General features: G+C 41.2%; 3 protein-coding genes across 6 annotated transcripts; 2 read left to right on the forward strand and 1 right to left on the reverse strand.

Moving 5' to 3' along the window:
• Window positions 1-319: 319 nt before the first annotated feature.
• Window positions 320-5,220, forward strand: LOC119904776 (alpha-enolase-like; the record flags this gene model as incomplete). Its single annotated transcript, XM_038721463.1, is given in 9 exon segments — window positions 320-378; window positions 493-562; window positions 903-1,036; window positions 1,145-1,367; window positions 2,004-2,201; window positions 3,671-3,872; window positions 4,019-4,127; window positions 4,423-4,481; window positions 4,827-5,220. Coding segments are annotated over 9 exon segments (1,124 nt in total), but the record flags the coding sequence as incomplete, so codon positions are not given.
• A 1,476-nt stretch (window positions 5,221-6,696) lies between these two features.
• LOC119904774 (arginine-glutamic acid dipeptide repeats protein-like) lies at window positions 6,697-18,081 on the forward strand. Of its 4 annotated transcripts, none has more exons than XM_038721459.1 (17): window positions 6,697-6,881; window positions 7,807-7,855; window positions 8,339-8,463; window positions 9,103-9,202; window positions 9,298-9,432; window positions 9,778-9,858; window positions 9,990-10,143; window positions 10,270-10,356; window positions 11,344-11,537; window positions 11,753-11,911; window positions 12,573-12,683; window positions 12,784-13,925; window positions 14,929-15,133; window positions 15,223-15,928; window positions 16,043-16,183; window positions 16,290-16,464; window positions 17,057-18,081. In XM_038721459.1, exons 1-17 carry the CDS (start codon window positions 6,856-6,858, stop codon window positions 17,088-17,090), a joined length of 3,624 nt encoding a protein of 1,207 aa, XP_038577387.1. In that variant the 5' UTR covers window positions 6,697-6,855; the 3' UTR covers window positions 17,091-18,081. The 4 variants fall into 4 exon arrangements, with proteins under 4 accessions (XP_038577387.1, XP_038577385.1, XP_038577388.1 ...); XM_038721457.1 differs by having other exon boundaries at window positions 6,698-6,881; window positions 11,750-11,911; XM_038721460.1 differs by having other exon boundaries at window positions 6,699-6,881; window positions 9,298-9,396; window positions 11,750-11,911.
• A 1,173-nt stretch (window positions 18,082-19,254) lies between these two features.
• Window positions 19,255-23,628, reverse strand: si:ch211-157b11.14 (uncharacterized protein LOC799552 homolog). Its single transcript, XM_038721462.1, has 3 exons — window positions 20,663-23,628; window positions 20,467-20,583; window positions 19,255-20,157 (listed from the first exon to the last, which is right to left on the reverse strand). Exons 1-3 carry the CDS (start codon window positions 23,589-23,591, stop codon window positions 20,069-20,071), a joined length of 3,135 nt encoding a protein of 1,044 aa, XP_038577390.1. The 5' UTR covers window positions 23,592-23,628; the 3' UTR covers window positions 19,255-20,068.
• Window positions 23,629-25,000: the final 1,372 nt, after the last annotated feature.

Here is a 25,000-nt window from a genome sequence, read left to right on the forward strand (position 1 = left end):
ACAAACAAACTGATCATTCAGTGCGATCAACCTGATATTATGTGCATGGTTAATTGTCAGAAAAGCATGCTGTCACTCCAATGTTGCGGTTTGGCATGTGGGTTGATCAACTGTGAAATAAAACTGTTGACATGTGGAATGAGAGTAGTAATGTTTCTTATCCTAAAAATCTAATAATAAATTATACCACTGCATGCGTCTCTATGTATTTAAGAAATAAAAGTTGCATGTGTCTCTAAATCTGTCTTTATTGGCTTGACAAAATTTGTCCATAATGTATAAATAATATAGAATAATCACACTGATCTGTCCTTCACAGGAGTCTCACAGGCTGTACAACACATAAATTCAACTATTGCACCTGCACTTGTTGGCCAAGTAAGAAGATAATTCTCACTTTCTGTCGATGTGTTTTATTTACCAAAACTTCAGACTTTTTTTCTTAATTTAGATGCTTTTGTCATTCCCAATTCGTTCCTCTTATCTCCTAAGGATGTATCTGTGGTTGAACAAGAGAGAATTGACCAGATGATGATTGACCTGGACGGCACAGACAACAAATGTAAGTGACAATAATCACACTGCTGTGACTTATGTCCATACAACATATGTAGGTTGCAGCACAGTCTTCGAAACATTTTTGGATTACCATTGTACGCGTCTTCAGTCTAGTCTTTTTGGATAGAGGTCAGATGACCAACTTGGCCAGCTGGAAATTTTAACAGTTTGGCTCTAGAAACCCTTTTCTTACTTGGACTCTGTTTTAAGGTCATTGTCCTGCTGCATTATGAAGCATCTCTAGTGAAAGTTTCTGTCCCCCTACTACAATCAGCAGTGATATGTGAATCTCTATTTCATTATGATTATTTTTGGGATAGATATATATAATTTTTTCCAAACAGCCAAATTTGGAGCAAATGCTATCCTGGGCGTGTCCCTGGCTGTTTGCAAAGCTGGTGCAGCAGAGAAAGGGGTCCCCCTGTATCGTCATATTGCTGACCTTGCAGGAAACCCTGAGGTCATCTTGCCTGTGCCGGTAAGGATCGGTGTCAAATGACATACAATGTACGTTTCCCTGGTGTTTCATCCTCCAGTTCACTGTGAAGTGAACAGCACTCATTTCTCTTCCCTCCACCACCACCAGGCCTTCAATGTGATCAACGGTGGCTCTCATGCAGGCAACAAGCTTGCCATGCAGGAGTTCATGATCCTACCCGTTGGTGCAAGCACCTTCAAAGAGGCTATGCGCATCGGAGCCGAGGTCTACCACAATCTCAAAAACGTCATTAAGAAGAAATACGGTCAGGATGCTACCAATGTGGGCGATGAAGGTGGCTTTGCCCCAAACATCCTGGAGAACATGGAAGGTATGTAAGAGGAGTGACTTAGTTTGTGCTGATATATTAAACTCCCTGTGTGACTAGCACAGATTTCAGGTTCCTTTTGCCCAGTGTGAAGTCAAACTGCTTTCATGACTGGGCTAAGATTTGGGAAGGTTGGCATTTTGGATCATGCACTAAGTGACCATAAAAATAGAAATGTCTGCAAAATGTAATGCAGCTCACAAGCCCAGTAATAAACAGCCATACTGAAAATGTTGGTTTTAAATTTTTTAGTAGACTCTTTTTGACTCATTTCTATGGAGCATTTTGAAATTGCAGTTGGTAGCGGTGTTGTGCTGGACTGGGCTATCTTGAATGGTATTTGTAATATTTGACCAATCTCATTTACGTACATGGTGATGCAAATGTTAAAAACAACTTTGTGACAGTCCAACTGTTTAAAAATGTGTGTGTGAATATGGGCGATATTAGTTACAGGACTATTGGATTGCATTATAGAATTTAGGCTTCTATTGTGTCCCTCAGTTTGTAAATCATAATTCACGTACTCTTGGTAATCTGTTTTCTCTGGTGCTCCATGCAAGTTTTAAAGTGTAAATCATGAGAAGTGACAATACTACACTCTTGTTTTTTCTTTATGTTGATCATTTGACTCTGCAGCTCTGGAGTTAATAAAGGAGGCCATTGCCAAAGCAGGATACACAGATGAGGTTGTGATTGGCATGGATGTGGCAGCGTCTGAATTCTACCGGGAGGGAAAATACGACCTGGACTTCAAGTCTCCTGACGACCCGAGCCGTTACATCACTTCTGACGAGCTGGCTGATCTCTACAAGAGCTTTGTGAAGGATTATCCAGGTAACCTCCTGACACTTTCGCTTCATACACATTGTTTGGCAGGCGGACAGCAGGACACACAATGTAGCAGTAATGTCAGCACCAGCGTAGTGTCATGAAGGGACGGGATCTGGCTGTTCTGTAACTATACAGGGTTCCTTTCCTGTCTTAAATCTATTCATCGGATTGTGCGTTATTGTCAACACTGATTTGCAACCTCAAACACCTGTTTCATCCTTTGCTCATTCATAGTACTTTGTATTTTTTTTTTTTTTTATCTAAAAAAAGCAGCTGGCATCCTGACCTGCAGCTCAAGTTTTAAACCAGTATGAAACAGAACAGATAAAAGAGAGACTGGAAGTCATCTACTTTTTGAATCAAGTAAAACCTAATCAAAGCACTTGCTGAAATGTAGCCTAGCTCACACAAAATTTTCCTTTGACTCAGTGACAATGAAGCACAGGCAAGAACAATTGATTTCTAACAGGAGCTTAAAGTCAAATTACTATTTATCACAACAGTCGTCTTTGCAAAGATAGAGGTGTTCCTGTTAAGAAAATTTCAACAATGTTGGCTTAGTTTCTTAATGTAGGTGTTTTTTGTTATTTATATTATATCTTAAACAGCAAATTGGCCAAATTATGGAAGCTGCATTTAAATATAGTATTCACAAGCTATAATACCACAGTGACTATCTGTACCTGCCAATGATTTACAGATACAGATTAAATAATTTTGTTAAAACACTATTGTTCTGATCATTACTGGATCCTCACGACATAGTGATCTTTTATACTGGGCGACTGTTGATATTTATTTCCAGTGCTGAATTTTGTTTGTAATCCCTCCTTTTCAAAGTACAATAAAATGTAAGGAAACCTAGTCTGTGATGTGGAGTGTGATGGCGAAGGAACATGAGCAGTCAGACTATTTTAAATGAAATCATTAACCAAACAATCTGTAAACATCTATTATAGTATGTAGTTTTAATTCCTGGTTCATCTTTGACATGCGGTACTTGTTGTACATGCACAATACCTGTGCAATGAGGGATTTGTCAGACATTTTGGTTGCGCTCACTTTGTTTTACCTCCAAAATAAAATGGTTTAGATAATCTGGCTAAACATCTGGCTTCTTTATGACCCTGTATAATCGTCTCATTGTTTGTTTCTTGCACCTGTTGGACTTCACTGTAGTAATGTTGTTGTGTCCCACATATCAATTACTGTGGTGAGTAATTGGTGATGGTATTGTAACTGATGGTCAAAACTAAAAAAAAAATGACAACCCAAGATGTAACAAACCAGAAATAAAATCTGAGGGGTATTAGAAGGTGTGATTGGTTCATTTGGCTGCCTGTGTGGTTTTTTTTTTTTTTTGGCACTTTTGATGGAGCAACAGCTGAACAGGATCACAAATATTTCAGTTTAAGCAAACCAGATCATCTGTTTCGCTATCCACTGAGGAATATGTGCATATTTTCACTCAGTGGTTTCCATCGAGGATCCCTTTGACCAAGACGACTGGGCGGCCTGGACAGACTTCACCGGAAGCACAGACATCCAGGTTGTTGGAGACGATCTCACGGTGACCAACCCTAATCGCATCAGCAAGGCTGTGGAGGAGAAGGCCTGCAACTGTCTGCTGCTTAAAGTCAATCAGATCGGCACAGTTACAGAGTCCATGCGAGCGTAAGACAACGCTTAAAATAAGCCTGGGATGTTAATGCACATCAGTTAAATATGATTACATAATCATCACATTACAGGTCATTGTATGTACCATACAATGACCTGTAATGTGAAGAGGATGATTGTCTCACTCTTCCTCCTCACAGGTGTAAGATGGCGCAGGAGAATGGCTGGGGTGTGATGGTTAGCCATCGCTCTGGTGAAACTGAGGACACCTTTATAGCAGATTTGGTGGTCGGCTTATGCACTGGACAGGTAAATTCAGACAAAATGTTTATTGTATGATTGTGTCAACTGAGAACATAATATATTGGGAATGTGTGGGGCCACAAATTATGGATTTTTCTCCTGTTTATTATCACATTGGGGGAAAATAATTTCCACTTTATAAACAACTTTGATATACTTTTTAATAAGACACATAAAACAGTCAAAATCCAATATCATATCTGTGAAACAAGAATCATAATGATGTGACTTGGACAAATATTAACAGACATTGAATTCTTCTGTTTGAAATCATTGTACACATTTTGTCAAACGCTTCCAGATCAAGACTGGGGCACCCTGTCGCTCTGAGCGTTTGGCCAAATACAACCAGATACTAAGGTAAGTACACTGAGGAATTTTATCACAATCATGTCATTTTTTAAATTAAATATGAAGAGTAACCTCGCATGTGGTGTTCATTAATTTGTGAAATAAAACCCCTTTCTGCTAAACTACAACTTGCTTACTTGTGTTATACTGAATAAAGATGATTTAGTGGTTTGTATCGTTTCCCTTCATTTTAATAGCGTTGTCAGTACTTAATTCCTATCTTTAGTCTTTATTAATGCCAAGTTAGGGTTTTAAGTTAAACCAGTAATACAATTAAATGCAGGTGAAAATACATATTTGTTGTGAAGACATGTGCAGTAAAGAGAGGACTGTTTTTTTTTTTTTTAACTGTAGAATTGAAGAGGAGCTGGGAGACGGGGCTCGTTTTGCTGGAAGAAACTTCAGAAATCCACTGGTTGAGTAAATGGTTGAAGCATTTACTTGACATGCAAATGGCTTCACTCACACAAATCCATGATAGCACATCGGGTAATAGTGGCAAATGCATTATAAGCAACAACGGTTAATCTAGAACTACTCATATACTAACTGTGGTAATAAATTAATGAATTGAGAGAACTACTGTAGTTACTGGATTTGTGACTCTTGACTATCCAAGTCTTTGGCTGCATTCTGTTTTATGTGGAGTAAAATAATATATAACTCAAGTAATATTAATTTTGATTAACTGTAATCACGAGCTGCACTTGGAGACGCACTTAATAAAAAATAGTTTTGTTAGTGACAATGTGTTGATTATTTCTTTCATTTTATTTTGCTGTTGTGGGGGTGGGTGGTTGAATGAGATTGACGTCCCACATCTCTGATTATTTCTGTGATTTAAATGGATGTATAATGAAGTGAAACAAATGACGATTATCAAGCTAGAGAGGGACCTGTGAGGAAATATGGAAATATGCACAAGTATCTGCAAATGTGTACATGTTAGAGATTTCTCAACAGATATAGGAACACTCAAAAAAAAAAAGAAGTAAAAACTTAAACTTTAACAAAGTTCCTTTCTACTTGGAATTTTTCACCTCAGATTTACTTTTTTTTATGCGTTTCAGATCACACTTCTCATTTTCATGTGAGGCAAAGTCAAATTCAGTGCAGTCTTATTCTGAACTTGTTTGTTCCTGTATCAACAGCATACTCATAATTCTTGAGTTTTATGTACTATTTCAATCATAAACCTGTTTAATCTTGTTACAGAATTTAAAATTTTTAAAAACTAGCACTTGCATGTTTAAAAGTCTGCACCTTTGCAGGGAGATTCTGAATATTAAAGAGGTGTATTTTTTTGTCTTTTTTTGTGCATAATTAAAAAAACGTTTGCGTGTAAATCAGTTTGTGGTGTCAGTCTGTGAGCTGTGAGTTCAGGTATGCACAGTGTTAACTAACATCTTGTGTTTAAAACTTGTGGCGACAGAGGGCGTAAAACACAATGTGCTCTGCGGGTTAATGCAAAATGAATGCTTTCACTTTTGATGGAAATTGTGCATAATATCACAGTACAACCTGTTCAGTCTAATTTTCAGTGGTTGACCGTATTTTGCATTTGAAAATCAAATCTGTCATCTTCTGGTTTGTAGATTGTCTTATTTGCCTTTCAGTGAACATAAATGTAGTTTCTGCGAAGTCCTTACCAAAAAGTTTTCATTCCTTTTGTGATTTTATAACCTAAGTCAGATATCATTTAATCTATTCTAACATGATTTTTTTTTTTAAACTATTGACAATGTTATTTTTTCATTATTGTAATATTAAGCAGCTCTGTTAATCTGTAAATATTTGTATTAACACTTCATTTAAGTATTTGCATTAACAGTATATAATTAAAATATTGGTCTATATAAGTTATAAGTCTAACATTAAATTAAAATTTGTATTAACAGTGTAACTAATTTTAATTATTGTAATGCTGCCTTTGGTTCGTAACCTTGATAACCGATCGGCCTCTAGGAATAGTTGTCGTAGTACAAAAGTGGCAATAAATATCATCACTCGGTGGTTTTCTACACCGCTGTCCTCCATTAAGTGTCGGCGGTGGGTGAATGTTATGTTAATAACCACAGCCGTGAACACAGTGTGATGTGTTGATTCATGGACGCCTGAGCAGCAGCAGCTGACATCCAGCCCCAGTGGCTGCTTCTGCTGCTGATCCGCGGCACATGCTCAGTTATGTACACCCAGACAACTTTGAAGGCTTAGCTGTGGCTGCTGAGGTCACTGCACTGGGAAAAAAAATACACCGACTCCCTCCACTACACCGCCTCCATTTTGAATAGCCATGTAATAGGGGATTCGCATAGTTTGTGTGTGTGTGTATCGCCCACTGCGCTGCGTAGTGTCAACAAGCCACATCCAAACATCCTTCGACATGGACGACCTGTTCAGTCCGCGGAGGTAACTTGATCAACTTAACGTTTGCTTTTATATTTTAGCTGCCGTGTATGAAATATGTATGTTAGGGTTTAGTAGCGTTACTTTGAGAGCCGTTTGTATGACATAGTCGGAGTGTCAGTGGTCACGAAGTTCGTGTCTGGCTAACAAGCTAGCCAAATAACGGCGTAGTGTTACTGTCTCGTTAGCAGCTAGCAGCTCCTGTTGGCAAAATGGATTTATGCTCGCTTTATTGCAGCTAACAGCTATTTCTGCAGATCCTACTTTAAATAATGATAGTGCAGCAGATTGACCTTAAGCATCGCGGGCAAACATGTTTAATTAATCGGCTGTTTAACGTGTCATGGGTCGTTGCCGCGTATGTATGTTTTATGCATGTCAACGACATGTTGTGCACGCTAACATTGATATTTATTATTGATTGCATAGTTTAGCTAAACAGTTAGCCATGAGACGGAGTCAGACAGTTGCCGTCAACCTGTTCTGCGAAGTAGCACACACTGTTCTTTAATGGTGACCGTAAAAAATTAGCAGCTCATGTATGATTGATTGACAGTCTTTTGCGGTAGCTAGCGTCGGATTTCATTCATGTAATATAAGAAACGTCGCAGGTCACAGCAGAGATTGGTTACCAGTGATGGAGAGGCGGGATGTTATTCTGCTGCTGAAATCACGGTGCAGTGGGAGGGAGCAAATCGTCTCTGGAGGGAGTCAACTCCGACACCAGCCACGCTTATTGATCATACGTCTGTGTAGACACTGTGCAGCGTTAATTAACAGTTAATATTTAGCCCTTTGTTTTTAACTGTCAACGCAATTTCATTTACTTTTCCTTGATTCTCAAACACTTTGCCAGTGTTAAGACTTCAGGTAGCTGCTGAAACTGAATGCACATCATGAACATGGGATGTTTTCTGTTTTATTTCAGGAGCCTGAACAGCACACAGGGTGAGATAAGAGTGGGGCCAAGTCATCAGGTACACCCTGCCAGGAGAGAAATGTTATTTATGTAATTTTAAAAATTAAAATTAAATTAAAGACTATGATAAAAAGACATTTGTACATGCTTTTGATTTTTTGCAGTCCTAGTGGCTAGTGTTAAGCTCATTATAAAACTGATCAGACCTGTCTGTTCAGTGTGCTTTATTATTTGCACGCCATGCAGTAGGTATTAAGAATGATCTGTTTTAATGGTATGACTGGTACTATCACCAAACACCAGCAGCATATATTTGATTATAACAAAACCCATTATCCAATAATTACTTTACTCACTCTTTGTAATAATTCACATTTTTGACAGTTGAATCACTCTTAAAATGCAAATTACTGTTTTCCAATTTCTAATAAAGAGTGCACCTTATTAAACACACATCTTAGCAGGGCATTCAGTTTTGAGATGGTTTAACAAGTGTTAACAAGCTGTTATTTTTGTTTTTTTTTGTTTGGTGTCACTGCAGGCCAAGCTTCCAGAGTTGCAGCCACGACCTGGTCCTGGTTTACAGACTCAGACAGAGAGTGAAGAGCTCAAGTGGACACCTGGGGTCAATGACTGCGACCTTCTCATGTACCTCAGAGCTGCCAGGTCAGTGTCTGCACTCTATTGCTTAAAATGACTGGTACTTTTCCATTCTTGAGTCATGTGTAAAGGCTAGCATCTTTGCAAAAGGGCGGCAAAATATATTTTGAGAATGTTAAATTAATATGATTTTACTATAAACTCTCATCATCTACCTGCAGCCGTGTCCTTACTGAATTGCAAGATGCAGATGTTATTTAATGCTTAACGAAATAGTCCTCACTACCTAGTAACCTAACCTGTTTGTTCTTTGCTGTGCTCTAACTGTATGGAATCATTTTGTTGCTATACTACTTAATGCCAAACCAGTACTTAAAATAGATCAAGTAGGGCTTTATTGTAATAACAACATTGAAACACAAAAGTAATCAGAGTTGCTCACTAGCTTTTTGACACGGAATTGTCACAAATAGGGAAGTACTTGCAAAACGAAACCAGTCTGGTAATGTGAATGCCACTGTGGTTAACTTGGTTGCACTACATATAAATCAGTTTAAACATAATTTGTGTCTCAGGTGTGTTTCTTTCTCATTTGATATTTTTGTACCACACTATGTATAAATAACTGGAAATCAAACTAGGAAAGTGTACCCTTTATATTGATTTTAAATAACAACATAAATATGTTTTGTTTATTTTTGTAAGGAGCATGGCAGCATTTGCAGGGATGTGTGATGGTGGATCCACAGAGGATGGATGTTTAGCAGCCTCCCGTGATGATACCACACTCAACGCCCTCAACATGGTGAGCACAACTTGAATTATATTCATTAGTATCCAGTAAATTCAAAGAATCTTGCATTGCATGTTTACAAACACATGTGTTTTTCTCAATTGTAGCTACATGCAAGTCATTATGATGCAGCGAAAGCACTCCAGCGTCTGGTTAAGAAGCCTTTGCCGAAGCTTATTGAGAAATGCTGGTCGGAGGATGATGTGGTGAGACGCCTTTTAGCTAGTAAGACAGCACCGAAGGTCAGTGCTGATTGTTTGTTGGTCCGTAACAGTGTTTGTGCAGGCAGATAAAATCCTCGCCGATGAAACAGAGGCAAAGCGTTTATGTATTTTAAGTATACTTAACATGATTGAAAGTGCAGTGAGAGTTCTCTGATCAGAATTTGGCATTTTAGTCAACTTCATGAACTGCCGTTAAAACGGCATTTAATATGATATAAAATACAGTTAAGTAAACCACTGTTTTAGTTTAAAACAACAAATAAGTCTAGTACTTAATTATAATAATTGTGTATTAGCAACATTACATTTACTGTACTGGAGCTGTACATTTTAATTGTATCCACCTTCACCCCCCCCCCACAGAAACGCTTCATCAAAGGCCTGAGACAGTACGGAAAGAATTTCTTCCGCATCCGGAAAGACTTTCTGCCCAGCAAAAAGACCGTAAATACTATGTTTTTGGATACAGAACAATTAATAATGCATGTGGTGATTCATGGTTGCTCAATTTTTGATTAGAAACATAACTTGGATTGTTCTTAAAAGTCTGAGGATAACTGTACTGTTAACCTCAGGGGGAACTGATCACTTTCTATTACCACTGGAAGAAAACTCCTGAGGCTGCAGGAACAAGAGCTTATCGACAGCAACGCCGACAGCCATCGTCTCGCAAAGCAAAGACCCGCTCTGTGGCAGCTCCCGTCAGCACCCCTTCACGAAATTATTCAGGTGAGCCCTTAAGAGTTTACCAGAAATGTGTAGCCGTTTTGTTTGCCAGTGAATTTTGTTCACATTGCGGTGTAAAACATATGAGTTGGCCTTGTTCTTCAGTGAAGCTGGTCTTTTCCTTTGCAGTGGATGCGAGTTCTGCCAGTGACGATGATCTTGATAGTGAAGACAGTGAACAGGAAGTTAAGAGCTGCAGCCACTGTAGCACAACAAGTGAGTGTACATCTTCATTTGTGATTTATCACATTGGGCAAAGTTAAGTATTTTTATTAGTGCTGTTGTGGTGAAGGAATTTCCCCTGCATTGGTTTAGAGTGGCGCGTGTTCGCGCCATTTAAATGCTATAACCAATCTGTGTAGTAGGCTGTTAGGGCTGTTTCGCGTCTGTATCAATACGGAAACGGAGAGTCTAAGTAGACAGACGGATCTTATGGGCGTGTTATTTAATAATCTAATCAGCAGTGAAACATTTTGTGTCTATGCCTCAGTATGCCAGGCAAAATAAAATCAATAATAAAAGGAGTAAAAATAACAGGAAGGCTCTGCAAAGCAGGTGATGTTCACTTGCCGTGTAGCTTTTTAGATAGACAAAGCGTAAACTAAAATTGTAATATAAGAAAGGCAGTATTTCTCCTAGGATGGAGACGGAAAAGTTTGGTGGGGTAAAACAGGGCATAGTCAGTATTTTTCTCCCACAGGATCTTTTTCACTCTGCTGAATTTGTCTGTTTTGCGGCTAGGCGTTGTAATTCGGGTAGAAAGAGATCATCTTGTCCAGATGAAGGTTGCTTTTTTCATTTGCAAGCTGGAAGACGTTTTCTTTGTGGAGAAAGTTGAGGATTTTTATCAACTGAAACTTTTCCAATGCGATGCCGATGATCCCCCTTCACCATGATAGGAGATGGAAAGTTGTCACAACCCAAGAGCTTCAGTATGGGTTGCTCCAGGAACCCCATTGTGTCCTGTCCCCACGTCTCTCCATCTTCTCCGGTTTACTAATAGTCCTCATGTTGGAAACGGTTATGGCAGATGCTAGCCACCCCTGCAGTTGGCTTTTTAACAGCACAGTATTGCAACATTGCAGTTCTCTCGACAGCCCTGTATTTTATGTAATACTAATGTTTTACAGATTTGTCTTTTCACATAGAGACATAGAAAAGTGCATTTAAATGGTTAATGAAACTTGTGCTTGTATTCAACAGGCTCTAAGGATTGGCACCAAGGGGGAAGAGACAACCTGTTGCTGTGTACGACTTGTCGCACATATGAAAACAAACACGGATGTCTGCCGCCAGCTCCAAAAGCTCCAGGCGCTCCGTTCATGTTTAAACCTGTTAAAGAGGAAGAAGAAGTGAACAGCAAGCATGGCATGAGGACACGGCGAAGTAGAGTACCTGTAAGCCCGAGGCTGGCAAATTAATCCTACTATCATCTTTATTAAACATTTTTGAGAAAATATCAAAGGTCATTTTGTAGTAAAAATATAAATATGATATATACCAGGAAATTATAGCAAAGCCTTACTGAATCTGACAAATTTCTTGTACATGGGGGGGAAATAGTTATTTTTTTGCTTGTGTTAATATTAACAACTGAATATTTTTAAAGCAGCTGTCATCTTTAAGAAGTGGCCACAGGAGGGTCACAGGCTCCCCCACCAGTGAGGATCAGCAGTCCAGTAGCCAGACCTCCCCGGGTGGAGCTATTTGTAATTCTTTGAGATCATCTTCCACAGATAATAAGAATGAATCCAGCAAGAGAACGAACAAGGTAAACATAATGTACACATTTCATATACATCGACATTGTGATACCTGTATGACATTAATTATCTTATTAGACCAGCTGGGTTGTTTGCAAAGTACTGAGCATGTGTACCCTGCTGGATGGTCTGTTTGGTTGCAGTTAGTCGCATGTAAGGAATGAAGATGTCAGGGGGGAAAAAAGAGATCGACAGTGTGGCTGCTTTTTGATTGTGCTGCTACAAAGAGAGCTAATCGCAACAGCCCCATAACTACTGCACAGATACTGTAATTACAGGATATATAGAGTTTTGTTGGCTGGAGTCATTTTGCAGGGCAGTGAGAAACACTCATGAAACAGTTTTTAACACTGAATCAGAATTTGTTGGAGTTCTGATTTTCGACTGGCAGTAGAATTTCACACATTACAGTTGCAGATGTATTTTTGGGGTGCTGTAGACACCTATAAGAAGCTTTCAAATTCAGATTTAGGAAAATGTCATTGTCATGAATCACTAGGAATTGGTCTTTGACGTTGTGTACTGGACAAGAACTGATGAGGGATTCTTCAAAGAAAAATTGAGTTAGCCCAAACCTAGATGTGACTCAGTTAGGTTTTTGTGTCAGTTATCCTCATCGCCTTCTGTCAGTAGTAACACTACTGTGTATATATCATGCTGTGTCCACAGAAGATAAAAGTGGAGGTGATGTTGCCAAAGACAACAAAACGTGTACGGGAGAGTCCAGCTCAGGAGCCTGACGAACCAGGGAAAGTTACACCTAAAAGGCCGAAGACACAGGTGAGTCACATACCATTTGGATAAAACCTCCAAAGGTGTCATTTGTGCCTTTTTAGTGAAGCAGGGACTGTAAGAATACAAGGTTTGTTTGTTCCTCCAGGATCCACAGGGCTCCCGGTCAGAGGGAGAGGCCGAGGTAGAGGAGGAAAGCTCTTCAGAAAGCCGCAGTGCTCAGGACGATGGCAGCAGTGACACCAAAGACATCGATCAGGACAACCGCAGCTCCTCTCCCAGCATTCCTAGCCCTCAACAGGGCAACGAGAGTGACTCTGACTCGTCCGCCCAGCCGAACGGCGTCCCATCGGAGCCTGTTGCTACTGCTGCTGTGGCGGCTGACACATCAGTCCCACAGGCCGTCCCCTCTCAGGGCCCTCCCGTCACTCCTCAGACAATGCAAAGCACCCCCTCTGCTGATCCTGCTCAGAGCCACTCTCCCCCTCCTCCAGACCTCCCTCAGCCAGCTGCTGTTCAGTCAGCTAGCACAGCGGGCCCAAACAGCCGACCGCAGCCCACCTCTCACTCTCTTTCTGATCCACCACCTCTTCCGTCAGCGCTTGGTCAGGACTCTCCTCTTTGTCCAGCATTTCAGGTACCACCAGCTCTAAGCGCTGCCCAGCCTCTGCAGCCTCATGGCCCGTCATCTCAGGTCTCGCAGCGACCCCCACCCTTCTTTAGGGAGTCTCAGCTCCCCCAGCCTGCTCTGTCTGGCCCGCAAGTCAAGCCACCTCCCACCACTCCAATTCCACCTTCACACAAACAGATGCCACACCAGTCTGCTACACCTTTCCCTCAGATGCCCTCCAATCTCCCGCCTCCTCCTGCTCTAAAGCCCCTCAATTCTCTGCCCAACCAGCATCATCCGGGCGCCCCCCCTCCCCCTCTTCAGCTGATGCCGCAGCCTTTGCCAATGCAGTCATTTCCCATCCAACTTCCAGTGATCTCTCAGGTGCGGACCCACCCTGGAAAAAGCATGACTTCCACTCATCCACCTGCCACAGCCTCACACCCTCTCACCTCTGCAACATCTTCTGCTGCCGGCCCTGTGCCGAACCTCCAGTCGTCACTCCCGTCGCTTCCTCTGAGACCCTCGTCAGGCACCACAGCAGGAGGATCACAAATTCAGATCAAAGAAGAGCCCCTGGATGAGGTGGAAGAGGCTGAGAGCCCACCGTCTCCACCCCGGAGCCCCTCGCCAGAGCCCACCGTTGTCAACATGGCAAGCCACGCCAGCCAGTCTGCGCGGTATGTTTGAAGACATTCTTTTTTAGAAAAAGGAAGGTTTTGAGATTCCTGTGTATTCCTGGGAAAGCAGCTACTCCACAGTATGTCAGTACAGATAAACTGAAAGAAAAATTCCACCATTACAACACAAGTATGCAGATATGGCAAACTTAGCAGACGGTCCGGTTGAAACAGATTAACATTAGCATGCATTAAGAGTTTGTATCTACCTGGTGAATGCTAGGTTCAGTATTTTTTTTTTTACCTCTAGCTTGGTCTCCACCACCTCCTAATAAAAATGTCCAGCTCCACCATGTCCACTAGCTAGTCACGAACCTTGTCTGTATGTGTCAATTGGTGCTGCACAGGTATTGTGCCGTGGGCTTTTGAGCCATTTGTAGCTGTGACTGAGCTTCCTGTGGCTGAAACAACGCTAAACTAAAAAAAGGTGGACTGTAAAGTTTATTGATAATTCTCTGTGGCTTCATCACTACAAGTGACCACTACATGAACCATTGCAAAAAATATTAATTGTAGCAGATTTAACTTAGTTCTAACCTAAACCACTTATTTGGAGGTGAAACAAAAGTGAACTGATCCAAAATATCTGTTCTTTTATAAATCTGCTTGTGTACATAATTACATTAAGTATGGTAGGTGTAAGTTGAAGCACCCGTGGCTGTTAGCAGCAGCAGGTTTTGGACAATGATTTTAATGTTGCTTAAGTGGTTTCCAAAATACAGTTAAACTATGGACTTGTTTAAAACCTGTCGGATTGCTGATGTGGTTGCCACATGGACTTAGTTGTAAAGACGATTCTAGCAGAGTTAATTGGTTCCCAGATCTCAGCAATAAAGTTGGCGCCTGAAATGTCATTAAATATAAAAGTCAGGGCAAATAAATGCTACATGTTCTTTGTTTGTATACTGTACAAAGCCAAATGCTCCTTAACCTCATGTTGCCATTTTGTGTAAATTAAGTTTATTAGTCGCACTCATAAATGCACATCTGTTATTTCTTTCAGGTTTATCAAACACTTGGATCGTGGTTACAACTCCTGTGCTAGAACAGACCTGTTCTTCACTCCACTTTCATCCTCCAAGCTGGCCAAGAAAAGGGAGGAGGCCGTGGAAAAGTCAAGGAGAGAGACTGAGCTCAGTGCTCGGCAAGACCGCGAAAGGGAGAAAGACCGAGAGAGAGAGAGAGAAAGAGAGGCAGACAGACATTCTGTAAGTATAACAATTCCCTTCATTCCATTTTTTTAAGCACATTCTCACGAAAACGTGTATGAGTTCTCACACGCTACCTTTGCTTACAGAGAGCCTCCAGCTCCTCTCACGACAGTCGTACGAGTGATGTTCAGATAACATCTCAGAGCCATGGACGCCCCTCCTTTGAGCAGCCACCCACCACTGTTGCTGCTGTGCCCCCCTATATTGGCCCTGATACACCTGCCCTGCGCACCCTGAGTGAATACGCCCGACCCCATGTCATGTCACCCACCAACCGCAGCCACCCTTTCTATGTGTCACTGAGCCCTGGGGAACCCTTGCTGGCCTACCACATGCCACATGGCCTGTACAGCGCTGAACCCAGCCTCAGAGAACGGGAGCTGAGGAACCTCCGAGAGAGGGAGCTCCGGGAGAGGATGAAGCCTGGCTTTGAGGTCAAGCCCCCAGACATGGAAACTTTACACCCCTCGGCCAACCCCATGGAGCACTTTGCCAGACACGGGGCGATTGGTCTTCCCCACATTCCCGGGCCTCCCCACCCCTTCGCAGCATTCCACCCCGGGCTGAACCATCTGGAGCGGGAGAGAATGGCTCTAGCAGGACCTCAGCTGCGCCCGGAGCTGAGTTATGCAGAGCGACTCACTGCCGAGCGGCTTCACGCAGAGAGGATGGCGTCTGTGGCGACTGACCCTGCCGCCAGGCTGCAGATGCTCAATGTGACACCGCATCATCACCAGCACTCTCACATTCACTCCCACCTCCACCTGCACCAACAGGATCCCCTCGGTCAAGGTGAGGCCAGATTTATTGATTTCACTGATTTTGAGAAGGGAATTAGTCACCAGTAATCCATTCACTGGTGTGAAGTTGACCTTCATTTATTGTATGATTGATTTCTTCATCCAGGTTCAAGCCCTCATCCTCTAGTGGACCCCATGGCAGCAGGACCACGTTTGGCCCGGTTCCCCTTCCCTGGTGGCCCAATCCCCAACGCTTTACTCAGCGAACTTCCTCATGATCACGAGATGTTGCGCCATCCACTGTTTGGTCTGTCATCTCTACTCTTTAACATGCTCACAGCCCAAAACTTGAGTCTTCTCTGAGTGCAGCACGTTCACTGTGGTCTTTTTATATGTTTATATGTTTTCCACAGGAGCTGCATACCCACGAGAGCTGCAGGGCCCGATTCCTCAGATGTCTGCTGCTCACCAGCTTCAGGCCATGCACGCACAGTCTGCAGAGCTGCAGAGGATGGCGATGGAGCAGCAGTGGCTGCATGGGCATCACCTGCACGGAGGCCCTTTACCGAGTCAGGAAGATTATTACAGGTGAGGTTTTTGAAAGTCTTATGTAGTGCAAGGGCTGAAACATTTACTTGATGAATTCAACTATGTTTTATAATATTAATCCTCAATTCAGATGCTCTGCTTCTCTATGGGATTACACATTCGACCAGTACGAGCAATACTGTGTATTGACTGCGAGATTTCTTTTTAACATTGTAGTGATATGGAGCAGTATTTTTATGTCTGGGGGGGGGTTTGTTTGTTTGTTTGTTTGTTTGTTGTTGTATTGTGCAGTTGCACGAGGATTGGTTTCATGCTATTCCACTGATCTACACTAAGAAATGTAGCAATGTGCTAAAAAGGCGGTGAAGAAGAAGTGCAAGAAAGTAAACATGCATATAAACAATGCTGCATTATAAATATGAAAGAAATTGGCTTTGCAAAAGAAAATCTCATCTTTCACTGATTAAAAAGCATTTTATTATTATCAAAGCTTTGCAGCTTCATGGGAATTCATTATGCATAAAATCCTTAGTATTTGCTCAGTGATTGTTGTAATTACATGTTTTCTCTACTGTTATTCCACATTGCTTGGTTAAACTCTTATTTACCTTTTTGTTTCTGTTTTCTAAAGCCGTCTGAAGAAAGAAGGTGACAAGCCATCTTGAGTCCCAGGTGGTGCATGCACTGAAACCCTACACTCATACCCTATAGAATACTGTGTACTGAAAACTGTAAGAGAACATTTGTGTGTATCTTTTTCTTTTGTTTGTTTGTTATAATATATTTTAGAAAAATCTTTGCAGATCTTTATGTGCATTCCTTGTTCGGCACTTAATGGGACTGTCAAAGTCCGTCTGAGCTTTTCATATCACTTAAGACTTTATACTAGTTTTATTATCAAAGTAATGACCAATCTCGCCCAGTCAAGTGAGATTTAAAGTGACAGATTTTCTCTAACAAACTGTAAAACTATTTCATATGCAGTGATATGAATTTGTTCAAATATGGCTCTTATAAAGGATATGAAAACAGACTGGCTTTGGTGTTAAGTTTAAATATCCCTATGATTTCCTTGTACAGAATGACAGTTAAATCAGTGTTTGAATGATTGTAATGACCTAGCATGACTCAAGTCTTCATTTTTCACCAAACTAGAGTAGCAAGTTGCATCGTGGTGTTTAGACTTTGAAAGTATAGTAGAGGTCGGATTAATCTTAAATCTGCTAAATATTTGTCTAAATCCTAAAGTTTTATATATCAAGATATCTTTTCACAGTATAACCGAAGCTTTTATTCACTCATTTTTGAGATTGTAAATATTACATGTTAACAATATTCTGTATGAATGAGTACTATTGACATAGCAGTAGGTGTGAACACTTGACCCTTTTATTCAGCACGATAGCAGTAAATCCTAAGCTAAAACAGTATATGGAATTATAAGGCGAGATAATTATTAATTGGATTGTGAAACTGTCACTACAGACAGAAAGTTTATTAGAATAATGTATTTACATTGTTTTGAATTGGAGAGAAACTTAATCTGGAGCATTTTAATGGAATTTCTAAAATTTAATTTCAATATTTATGTGACATAATATGAAAGTGTATCCATTGCATATTTATTTCAATAAATATTTCTGCAATGACACCTTACTTTCTTTGCACTTTCATCTGTTTGAAAGAAAAAAAAAAAACCTGTTGTGTATACACTGAGAGTTTATCATGTACAACAGTTTTAAACATAATGCAGTTTAATCCAGCATAAATCCTCCCTTCTTGAAGGTTATAATGTTCACTTTTTGGTGAAACAGTTTTAGTTGTTCACCTGTCCCTTATTTTCAAATCTGCAGTTTGTGGCGATGTTGAACTGAACTGCATTATACTGACAGGTGTTTCTGATATATCCTGACTGCATTCGTTTTAGTTAGGTGTACCTAATAAACTGCACCTGCATGTATATCATGTGGGAAAATAACAATATAGTCGCAGTGTGGCATATTCATGGTTTTAATGCATTAAATCACTTTATTGCACAAAATCGGTCATATATGTAAAATCATATGTATGCAGTCTTGTTTGACAAGAGATATGAAGTGCTGTGACAACAATCATTTGCTTGATTGTTTTTACGCAACATAATTTTAAACGGTGAAAGTGGTAGCAACAGTTAATTTAAGGTTAATAAATCAAAGCACCTTAGAAAGCAACACCAAATGGATATGTCAGTTCTAATGTAAGTTTTGCTGTTGTACATATGCAAATGTATTAATTAGCTATACTTAAAGCTTACATTAGCAGCAGATGCACTGGCTTTTTCACTATACAGTATTTTAGACCATTGGTTCCCAACCTGGGGGTCTAAGGGGTCGTGAGTTTATTACCTGGGGTAGGAAGTAAGAAAAGTCTACACTTCCGGTATAGGATGTTCAGACTTGTTTCTAAAATCTGCCTTTACCTTACTGTGTAATTTAATACTGTACAGTTTTAGCTCTTCTGGCCTGTAGAAAAATCAATATGAACTGCTCACAACTCATGCAGACTGTGATGACGGGTCTCAAGTAAACATGGCTTTGCAAGGGGCACAAAAAAAGTTTTAGAAAGATGCCTCCCAATTTTAAACAGCTTAAACAGTCACCTATGGAATCTTTTCGTACAATATGCATACAAACCAGACCAATATCTACAATGCAACGTTCTTTCAGGTTTCCCTCCCCTTTTTTCTCCTCTACAAAGACACCCCACGTACACTTTTCATCTGTTTAAAAACTCTCCAAGCTGCCATTACAACTTAGCTTGACTGCAGCTGAATGACATACAAAGCTGTGGTTTTTTTTGGCACAACAGTACATAACAGCATGTTAAAAGGTATGAGCTTCTGTGCTTAAAAGAGTGGTCCATTTATCAACATCAGTTTACCAGAACTGAAAAACCAAAGTAATTACAAGTTAAAAATGCAGCTTAAATGTTTTCTGCGTAAAGGGTAAGACTGGCCATATGCTATATTTTCCATGAAAAGACCAAAACCAACGTGTTAGTCCGTCTCTTATTACTCTCCTCTCATTCCCAAGCCAATTTGTGCCTTTTGAGGATGAACATCTTTACTGTAATTTAAAAAAACTTTTCACTGTAGTGTTTAGCAAACCTAACTGAGACCATTAGGATGATGAACTCTTAATTATGTAGTCTGCCTACACATGTGAAATATCTTTCTTATACTGAAAATTCTCAATGCTTACATTTTTATTATGTTCTATCTTTGAAATGTTATCCTTGACATTTTGTTTTTCTAATCCTTATTTATTACTTTTGTTCTGTCTATTGTTCTTGCACATTAGCCACCCCCGCATTTCACTGCACACACTGAAAATATGTGACGAACAAATCTCTGAATCTTGAACAGGAATCTTGAAATAGTGCATTTGTTGGAAACTGTTTTCAGCCCCAGACTTATCCTTTACCTAAAAATGTGAAAAGCACTGAAAACATCAGTTTGATAACTCCTTTACATGCTGTACTGTAACCAATGCATACACTGGCTGACAGTGCATATGTAATATATAGTATATATACAGAGCATATTTTCGGATGGACCCAGGTGAAAATGTTTGGAAATCTCTTGGACATCGCTTGTGTGTACACATCAGGGACCATCTTGAGAGGGATTCTTCTTCTTCACATACTGCCGCAGGTACTGGATAGCCGACAGCGCACTCACATTTGCTAGCAGAGCTAAATGGGATTTCAATAAAGGTTACTACTTTGTAGAATCTGTATGCCAGTTTATCAAGTTATACAGTACTCTTCATGTTCGGTAGTTAAAGCCCCTGAACACCTGGTAGTATTATTGTATTTCTCACTTAAGATTCTCTACTAAATAAATCAAACTTAAAATGATTTTCAGTTCATTTACATTTTAATTTTAACTGGAGAAACAGTGCAGCATAAAGGCAAGACAGAAAGAGAATAATAAAATACTATGTTTTTTTTTTTTTTTTATGCAAAAATAACCTCCAAACAACTGAACAACCAGTTCCATACCTGCTTTCCAGGCATCAGCAGCCTCTGGATCAGAAGATCTTAATACCCACGAGGCAAAAGCGATGCAGACCAAACACATGTCTGATTGCTTCAGTGTTGAGAAGATGCCCTCCCGTCCTGCACAAAAAGTACATTTCATTTAAATGCAGTTTTGCTTTGGATGTGGGATTTATTTCCATCCAGTCCTCAGACTTACTAGTTGTGTGTATAGTTTCCCAGATCCTCTGCTGCACAGCCAGCTCAGAAAACAGCTGAGAAGGAGCTGAAGAGACTCTCCCCTCAGTGAGCACAGTTATTGGTGCTCTCTTGACGGTGATCTTCTCAGTTTCAACTGGAAACACCCAGGTACCGGACCTCCCCCACCAGATGCTACCTTTGTCGTGGAAACAAATCTTCCTCATCGAAACCAAACCTTTCCAGCTTTGAAATCCATGTGCGGCTGCAGCAGATGTAACACAATCGCTGCCCTGGGTGATGAAAGAGCGAGACGCAACTCTGATGGGAGAGACCTCCTCGTGGTCTGCGCTCAAGAAAACATAGTCCGGGTTTGGGAATGTGAGTTCTCTGATGGTGGAACGAGAATAAGAGAAAATGGGGATGGGTTTCTCCTCACTGCGCTGGGAATCACGGAAGCAAGAGGATGACATTTCATCCCTGAATGTATGGAGAGTGAAGTCAAACACAGGAGCCACGGAGATGTCCTCTGGATCATAGACAGTTACACACCGAGAGTCTCTCTTTGCTTTATCCTCTTTAAAAAAGTATTCAAACACTTCAGGGAAGGATATGGGATGATATTCCGCCAGTGCGTCTGAGTTGGATTGAAAATGTGCAGGGATCAATTTTCCCAGGCTGTTACTGGCTGTGAACGCCACATTTTCCTCCGGAGATGGGTAGCTGCTGTGGAATAGACTGCACTCGTCACTACCAAGTAACAACTGCAAAGATGAATCCTCTGTGCTGAGAGCTTGTACGTTGTGCACACTTCTGGTTTTTACTATCCGCCTCGGTCGTGCAAATTCTCTTGAAATGACAGCATCTGAGTGCTGATCCTCAAAACACCTACCTGAAAAGTCTTCTGAAGGCACAGGTGTCTCCTTTCCGTCAGAGATTGTAGACGACTCCTCCTGGTGTGCAAAGAAAGTAGAGTTGCTTGCCCGTTGTTGGCTTTTGCCCTGAGGGTCAGGACTGGGGTTCCTGCTGGCACCAAGAAACTGCCAGTACTCTTCTTCAAAATCGGAGGTGGAAAACTCGCAGCTTGAGCGATCTGGCTTGGATTCGTCAGTCTGCGTGAAATAGTCAGAGTCAACAGTGTCGGACGCGTCCATTGAACAACCACCAGACAAGTTGTACTCCACAGTGTCAACCAGAGAGCTGCGATTTGTTGGGAAATCTCCCACATTTGGTGTCGCTGTTTCTAGTGTTTCCCTGGGTGGTGTGCTCCTTCCAGTCCTAAGCTGCAAAATATCATTTATGGTCAGTTTTTCCATTTCATCCCAAAAAGCAGAAATGGCATACACAGGTCGAGTGTGGCCCGCAGCTGAGGCATATGCCTCAGGGCTCTCGGCCACAGAGCAAGGCGTTACAGTTAAATTGGGAACAGGGGGGTGACTAAGCTGAGCTGCTGAAGAGCAACCAGATGCTGAAAGATAAATGTTGTGTTTTTGGTGTCCAGGTTGAAGCCTATCAAAGGGCACACAGGGCGCCGTGCTGTGTGTGTAGTTATCACACATGGAGTTGTCATCTGGCATCGTGTTAGCACTTTGGCTAGCAGATGGAAATGTCAGGGCAGGCTCAGCATCAGCGCTTTCATAGCCTTCAGAGTTAGTAGCTGTTAAATCCTTGGTATTCTCTGTCAGGTTGAACAGATCGCTGCTTTTTGTCGGAGACGATGAGTATTGCAGACGTTGGTTTTCCACGAGAAGATGCTGATGTTCCTCCACTGATTCGGCAGCTGACAGGTGGCTTTCAGAATGATAACTGTGAGTGGAGAAGAACTCAGCACTGTCCTCAAGCTCCTCAGACTCCACGCTGTCCAACCGTGAGGGCTCTCCGTGTCTAAATGTGCGATGCGCGGTGGATGCTGAGCTGCTGGGGTCATGTTTGTTTGTCTCAATTATGCTCTCTTCTGGGAAATGACAAGTTACCAGTTTTTCTGACAAATTGTCGTCGTCGCCAGTTGTTAAAGACATTTGTGATACATCTGAAATGACTCCCATCTGAACGCTCTCAGGATTTTCTTCAGCACTTGGATGCCCTCCTGAGTTTTGTACATAGTTTTGGTTTGACTGTGTGACATACTCTGTGTCCCTCCCTCCCACAGATTTCTTATTGTAGTTGTTTATCTCTAACTCTAAGCCAGATTCATGGGATTTCTCCTGCCCAGGGGTTCTGCACACCTGATCGTCCTTACGAGTTTTTTTTTGTCTGCGTTTTTTTTTCACAGAGGGGCCACGCACCCTCTGTCGCGCGGGACTGTTATTCACTGTCACGAACCAGCGCTCTTTTTCTGCCCTGACAGCGACACTGCTCACGTCCTCGTGCGTAGCAGTGTGTGGCACATTCACACTTAGTTCCGTTTGGTTGCACGATTGTGGGTCCGGTTCCTGTATGGATTTAAGTTTGCAAGAGACACTCTCTGTTTGCAGATCCCCGCCTTCTTCTCTCAGCTCTCCATCTGAAGACTGAACGTTTGTTAGCAGTGTTGTTGTAATGTTGTCATTTGTCTCCTCTGTGGTATGCACCTCTCCTGTGTTTTTAGTATTTCCTCCAGGATAAACGAGGCATATGTGCGAGCTAACCCGTGTTTCAACCTCTTCTCTAGCTTTGGTGGTAAGATCATCCCGCCCTCCTCTTGAACCACTCTGATTCATCTGCACTTTTTCCACGCGGCATCCTGCAGCGTTGCTTCCAGCTTCGTCTCTGTTTGCAGCAGAGCTCTGCCGCGGCTCCTGTTGACCTGTACTGAAGACTGAACATGAGTTTCCTGAATCCTCTGAATCACTAAGGCTCAAGTTATCAGGGCAGGCGAGCGATGGTTGCAGCAGACCGCACTCCTCACTCTCGTCATAGAAGCTCGTCCAGTCATATTCCGCAATGTGCATGCTGTGATCTAAATCATCCATTTTGATATCTCACATGCTCTTAAGTCTGAAAAAAAGAAAGAAGAGAAAAACGCAAGGAAAATCAGTGTTAGAAGGTTGCAGGTTTTGGTATATTGCATAAAAAATAATGAAATGTGTAGCACATTCTTGGTGTCTTTGCTGGGTGTTACTTAATTACAACAACACATTTGAGTTAAATAGAGACTGCATTTTCCTCAAGCTTATCATTGCTTGTAATCGGCTGTCATTAGGACACTGTAGTGCAGAAAGCAAACAAGCTCCTGTGTTTAAAGCTGCAAAGCAACACCAGTTCACCGTGGTCACAAGCTACATAACAGACCCCAAAATACCCGTGGCCCTGCTCTAAGTCATATGACCTGATATGAAAAATTCAGCTGGTCAATGCCAAAGTTTAACAAACACACTCAGTCCAAGAATCTTAGTTACTGTCGGTCATAGCAGAGACATAGTAGTCAACATAATAATACATTTGACAAAATGTGCACCAACTGAATATTAGTGTGTGTGTGCTTGTGTAGCACTGTCACAGCGACACATTTGGCACTCCTGGAGTGCAGGCCTCATGGGTCCACAGAGAAGCCTGCAGGCCTTACACTAATATTTAAACATAATAAAACATTACTGTTTTTGTGTCAGACACAAACTGAAATTCAAAGAAAACACATTTTCTTTTGTTGTTACAACCAACCCAGACTCTTGTAGCCATGAACTAGCTTACCCTTATAGCTAAAACATTAGCACTAACAGCTTGCATGAAAGATATCTACATAGACACACAATAAACAATAAGTTTGATGAGTTTAACTAGAAAGCAGGCAATGCTATAACAAAAATAAATTAAGTAAAAATATACATTAGTTCCTCAAAATCGTTGTTTTCCTTCTATAATTGGCTGTGCCTGCCATATGGTGCTACTTTTTCACTGAGGAACATTGACTAAACTGAGCATTGCAGCATAGTTGGATGACAATGATAATGCTAATCCAGCACTACTATATAGTAGAATCCATGTTATTTCCACAGTCCGATTTAAAACACATGAACACACCAAAGTTGGAAGAACGACTTCCCAACTCGGGAAATGGGACCACCTGAGGAGCACCTGAGGAGCACATGAATGCAGCATTGTTCCTGATTGGAGAAATTGGACGTGTTACGACTGACCTGTGTTACAACCATCCCCGGTCTCCCCTACACAGTCTAATGTCATCTTTGTCTCATTTAAAATTGCGCCAACTCAAATAATACTTTAAGTGTGTCTTATATTTTGTATTTAATAAACACATTTTTTAGTATTGTTTTAGTAATAAAGTTGTTAGGATCACTGTTTTATTTCTCGATAATGGATGTTATTAAACTCCTTCCCTTGCTCTTTGTCAAAGTCATTAAAGGTCTTGTGTACTAACATT

The sequence above is a fragment of the Micropterus salmoides genome, unplaced genomic scaffold (genome assembly GCF_014851395.1).
Source record: "Micropterus salmoides isolate LMB-PRFRI ecotype aquatic unplaced genomic scaffold, ASM1485139v1 Ms_hic_scaffold_1512, whole genome shotgun sequence".
Lineage (NCBI taxonomy): Eukaryota > Metazoa > Chordata > Actinopteri > Centrarchiformes > Centrarchidae > Micropterus > Micropterus salmoides.

What these genes read in the sequence shown, in the direction of transcription:
- si:ch211-157b11.14 (XM_038721462.1), bottom strand. Translation starts at nt 23,591, where the DNA reads ATGGATGATTTAGATCACAGCATGCACATTGCGGAATATGACTGGACG. An exon ending in GGAAACTATACACACAACTA is followed by an intron (nt 20,584 to 20,662) that starts GTAAGTCTGAGG and finishes CTTTTTGTGCAG; the next exon opens with GACGGGAGGGCATCTTCTCA. An exon ending in TGCTGATGCCTGGAAAGCAG is followed by an intron (nt 20,158 to 20,466) that starts GTATGGAACTGG and finishes AATCCCATTTAG; the next exon opens with CTCTGCTAGCAAATGTGAGT.
- LOC119904774 (XM_038721457.1), top strand. Translation starts at nt 6,856, where the DNA reads ATGGACGACCTGTTCAGTCCGCGGAG. An exon ending in GAGTGGGGCCAAGTCATCAG is followed by an intron (nt 7,856 to 8,338) that starts GTACACCCTGCC and finishes GTGTCACTGCAG; the next exon opens with GCCAAGCTTCCAGAGTTGCA. An exon ending in CACTCAACGCCCTCAACATG is followed by an intron (nt 9,203 to 9,297) that starts GTGAGCACAACT and finishes TCTCAATTGTAG; the next exon opens with CTACATGCAAGTCATTATGA.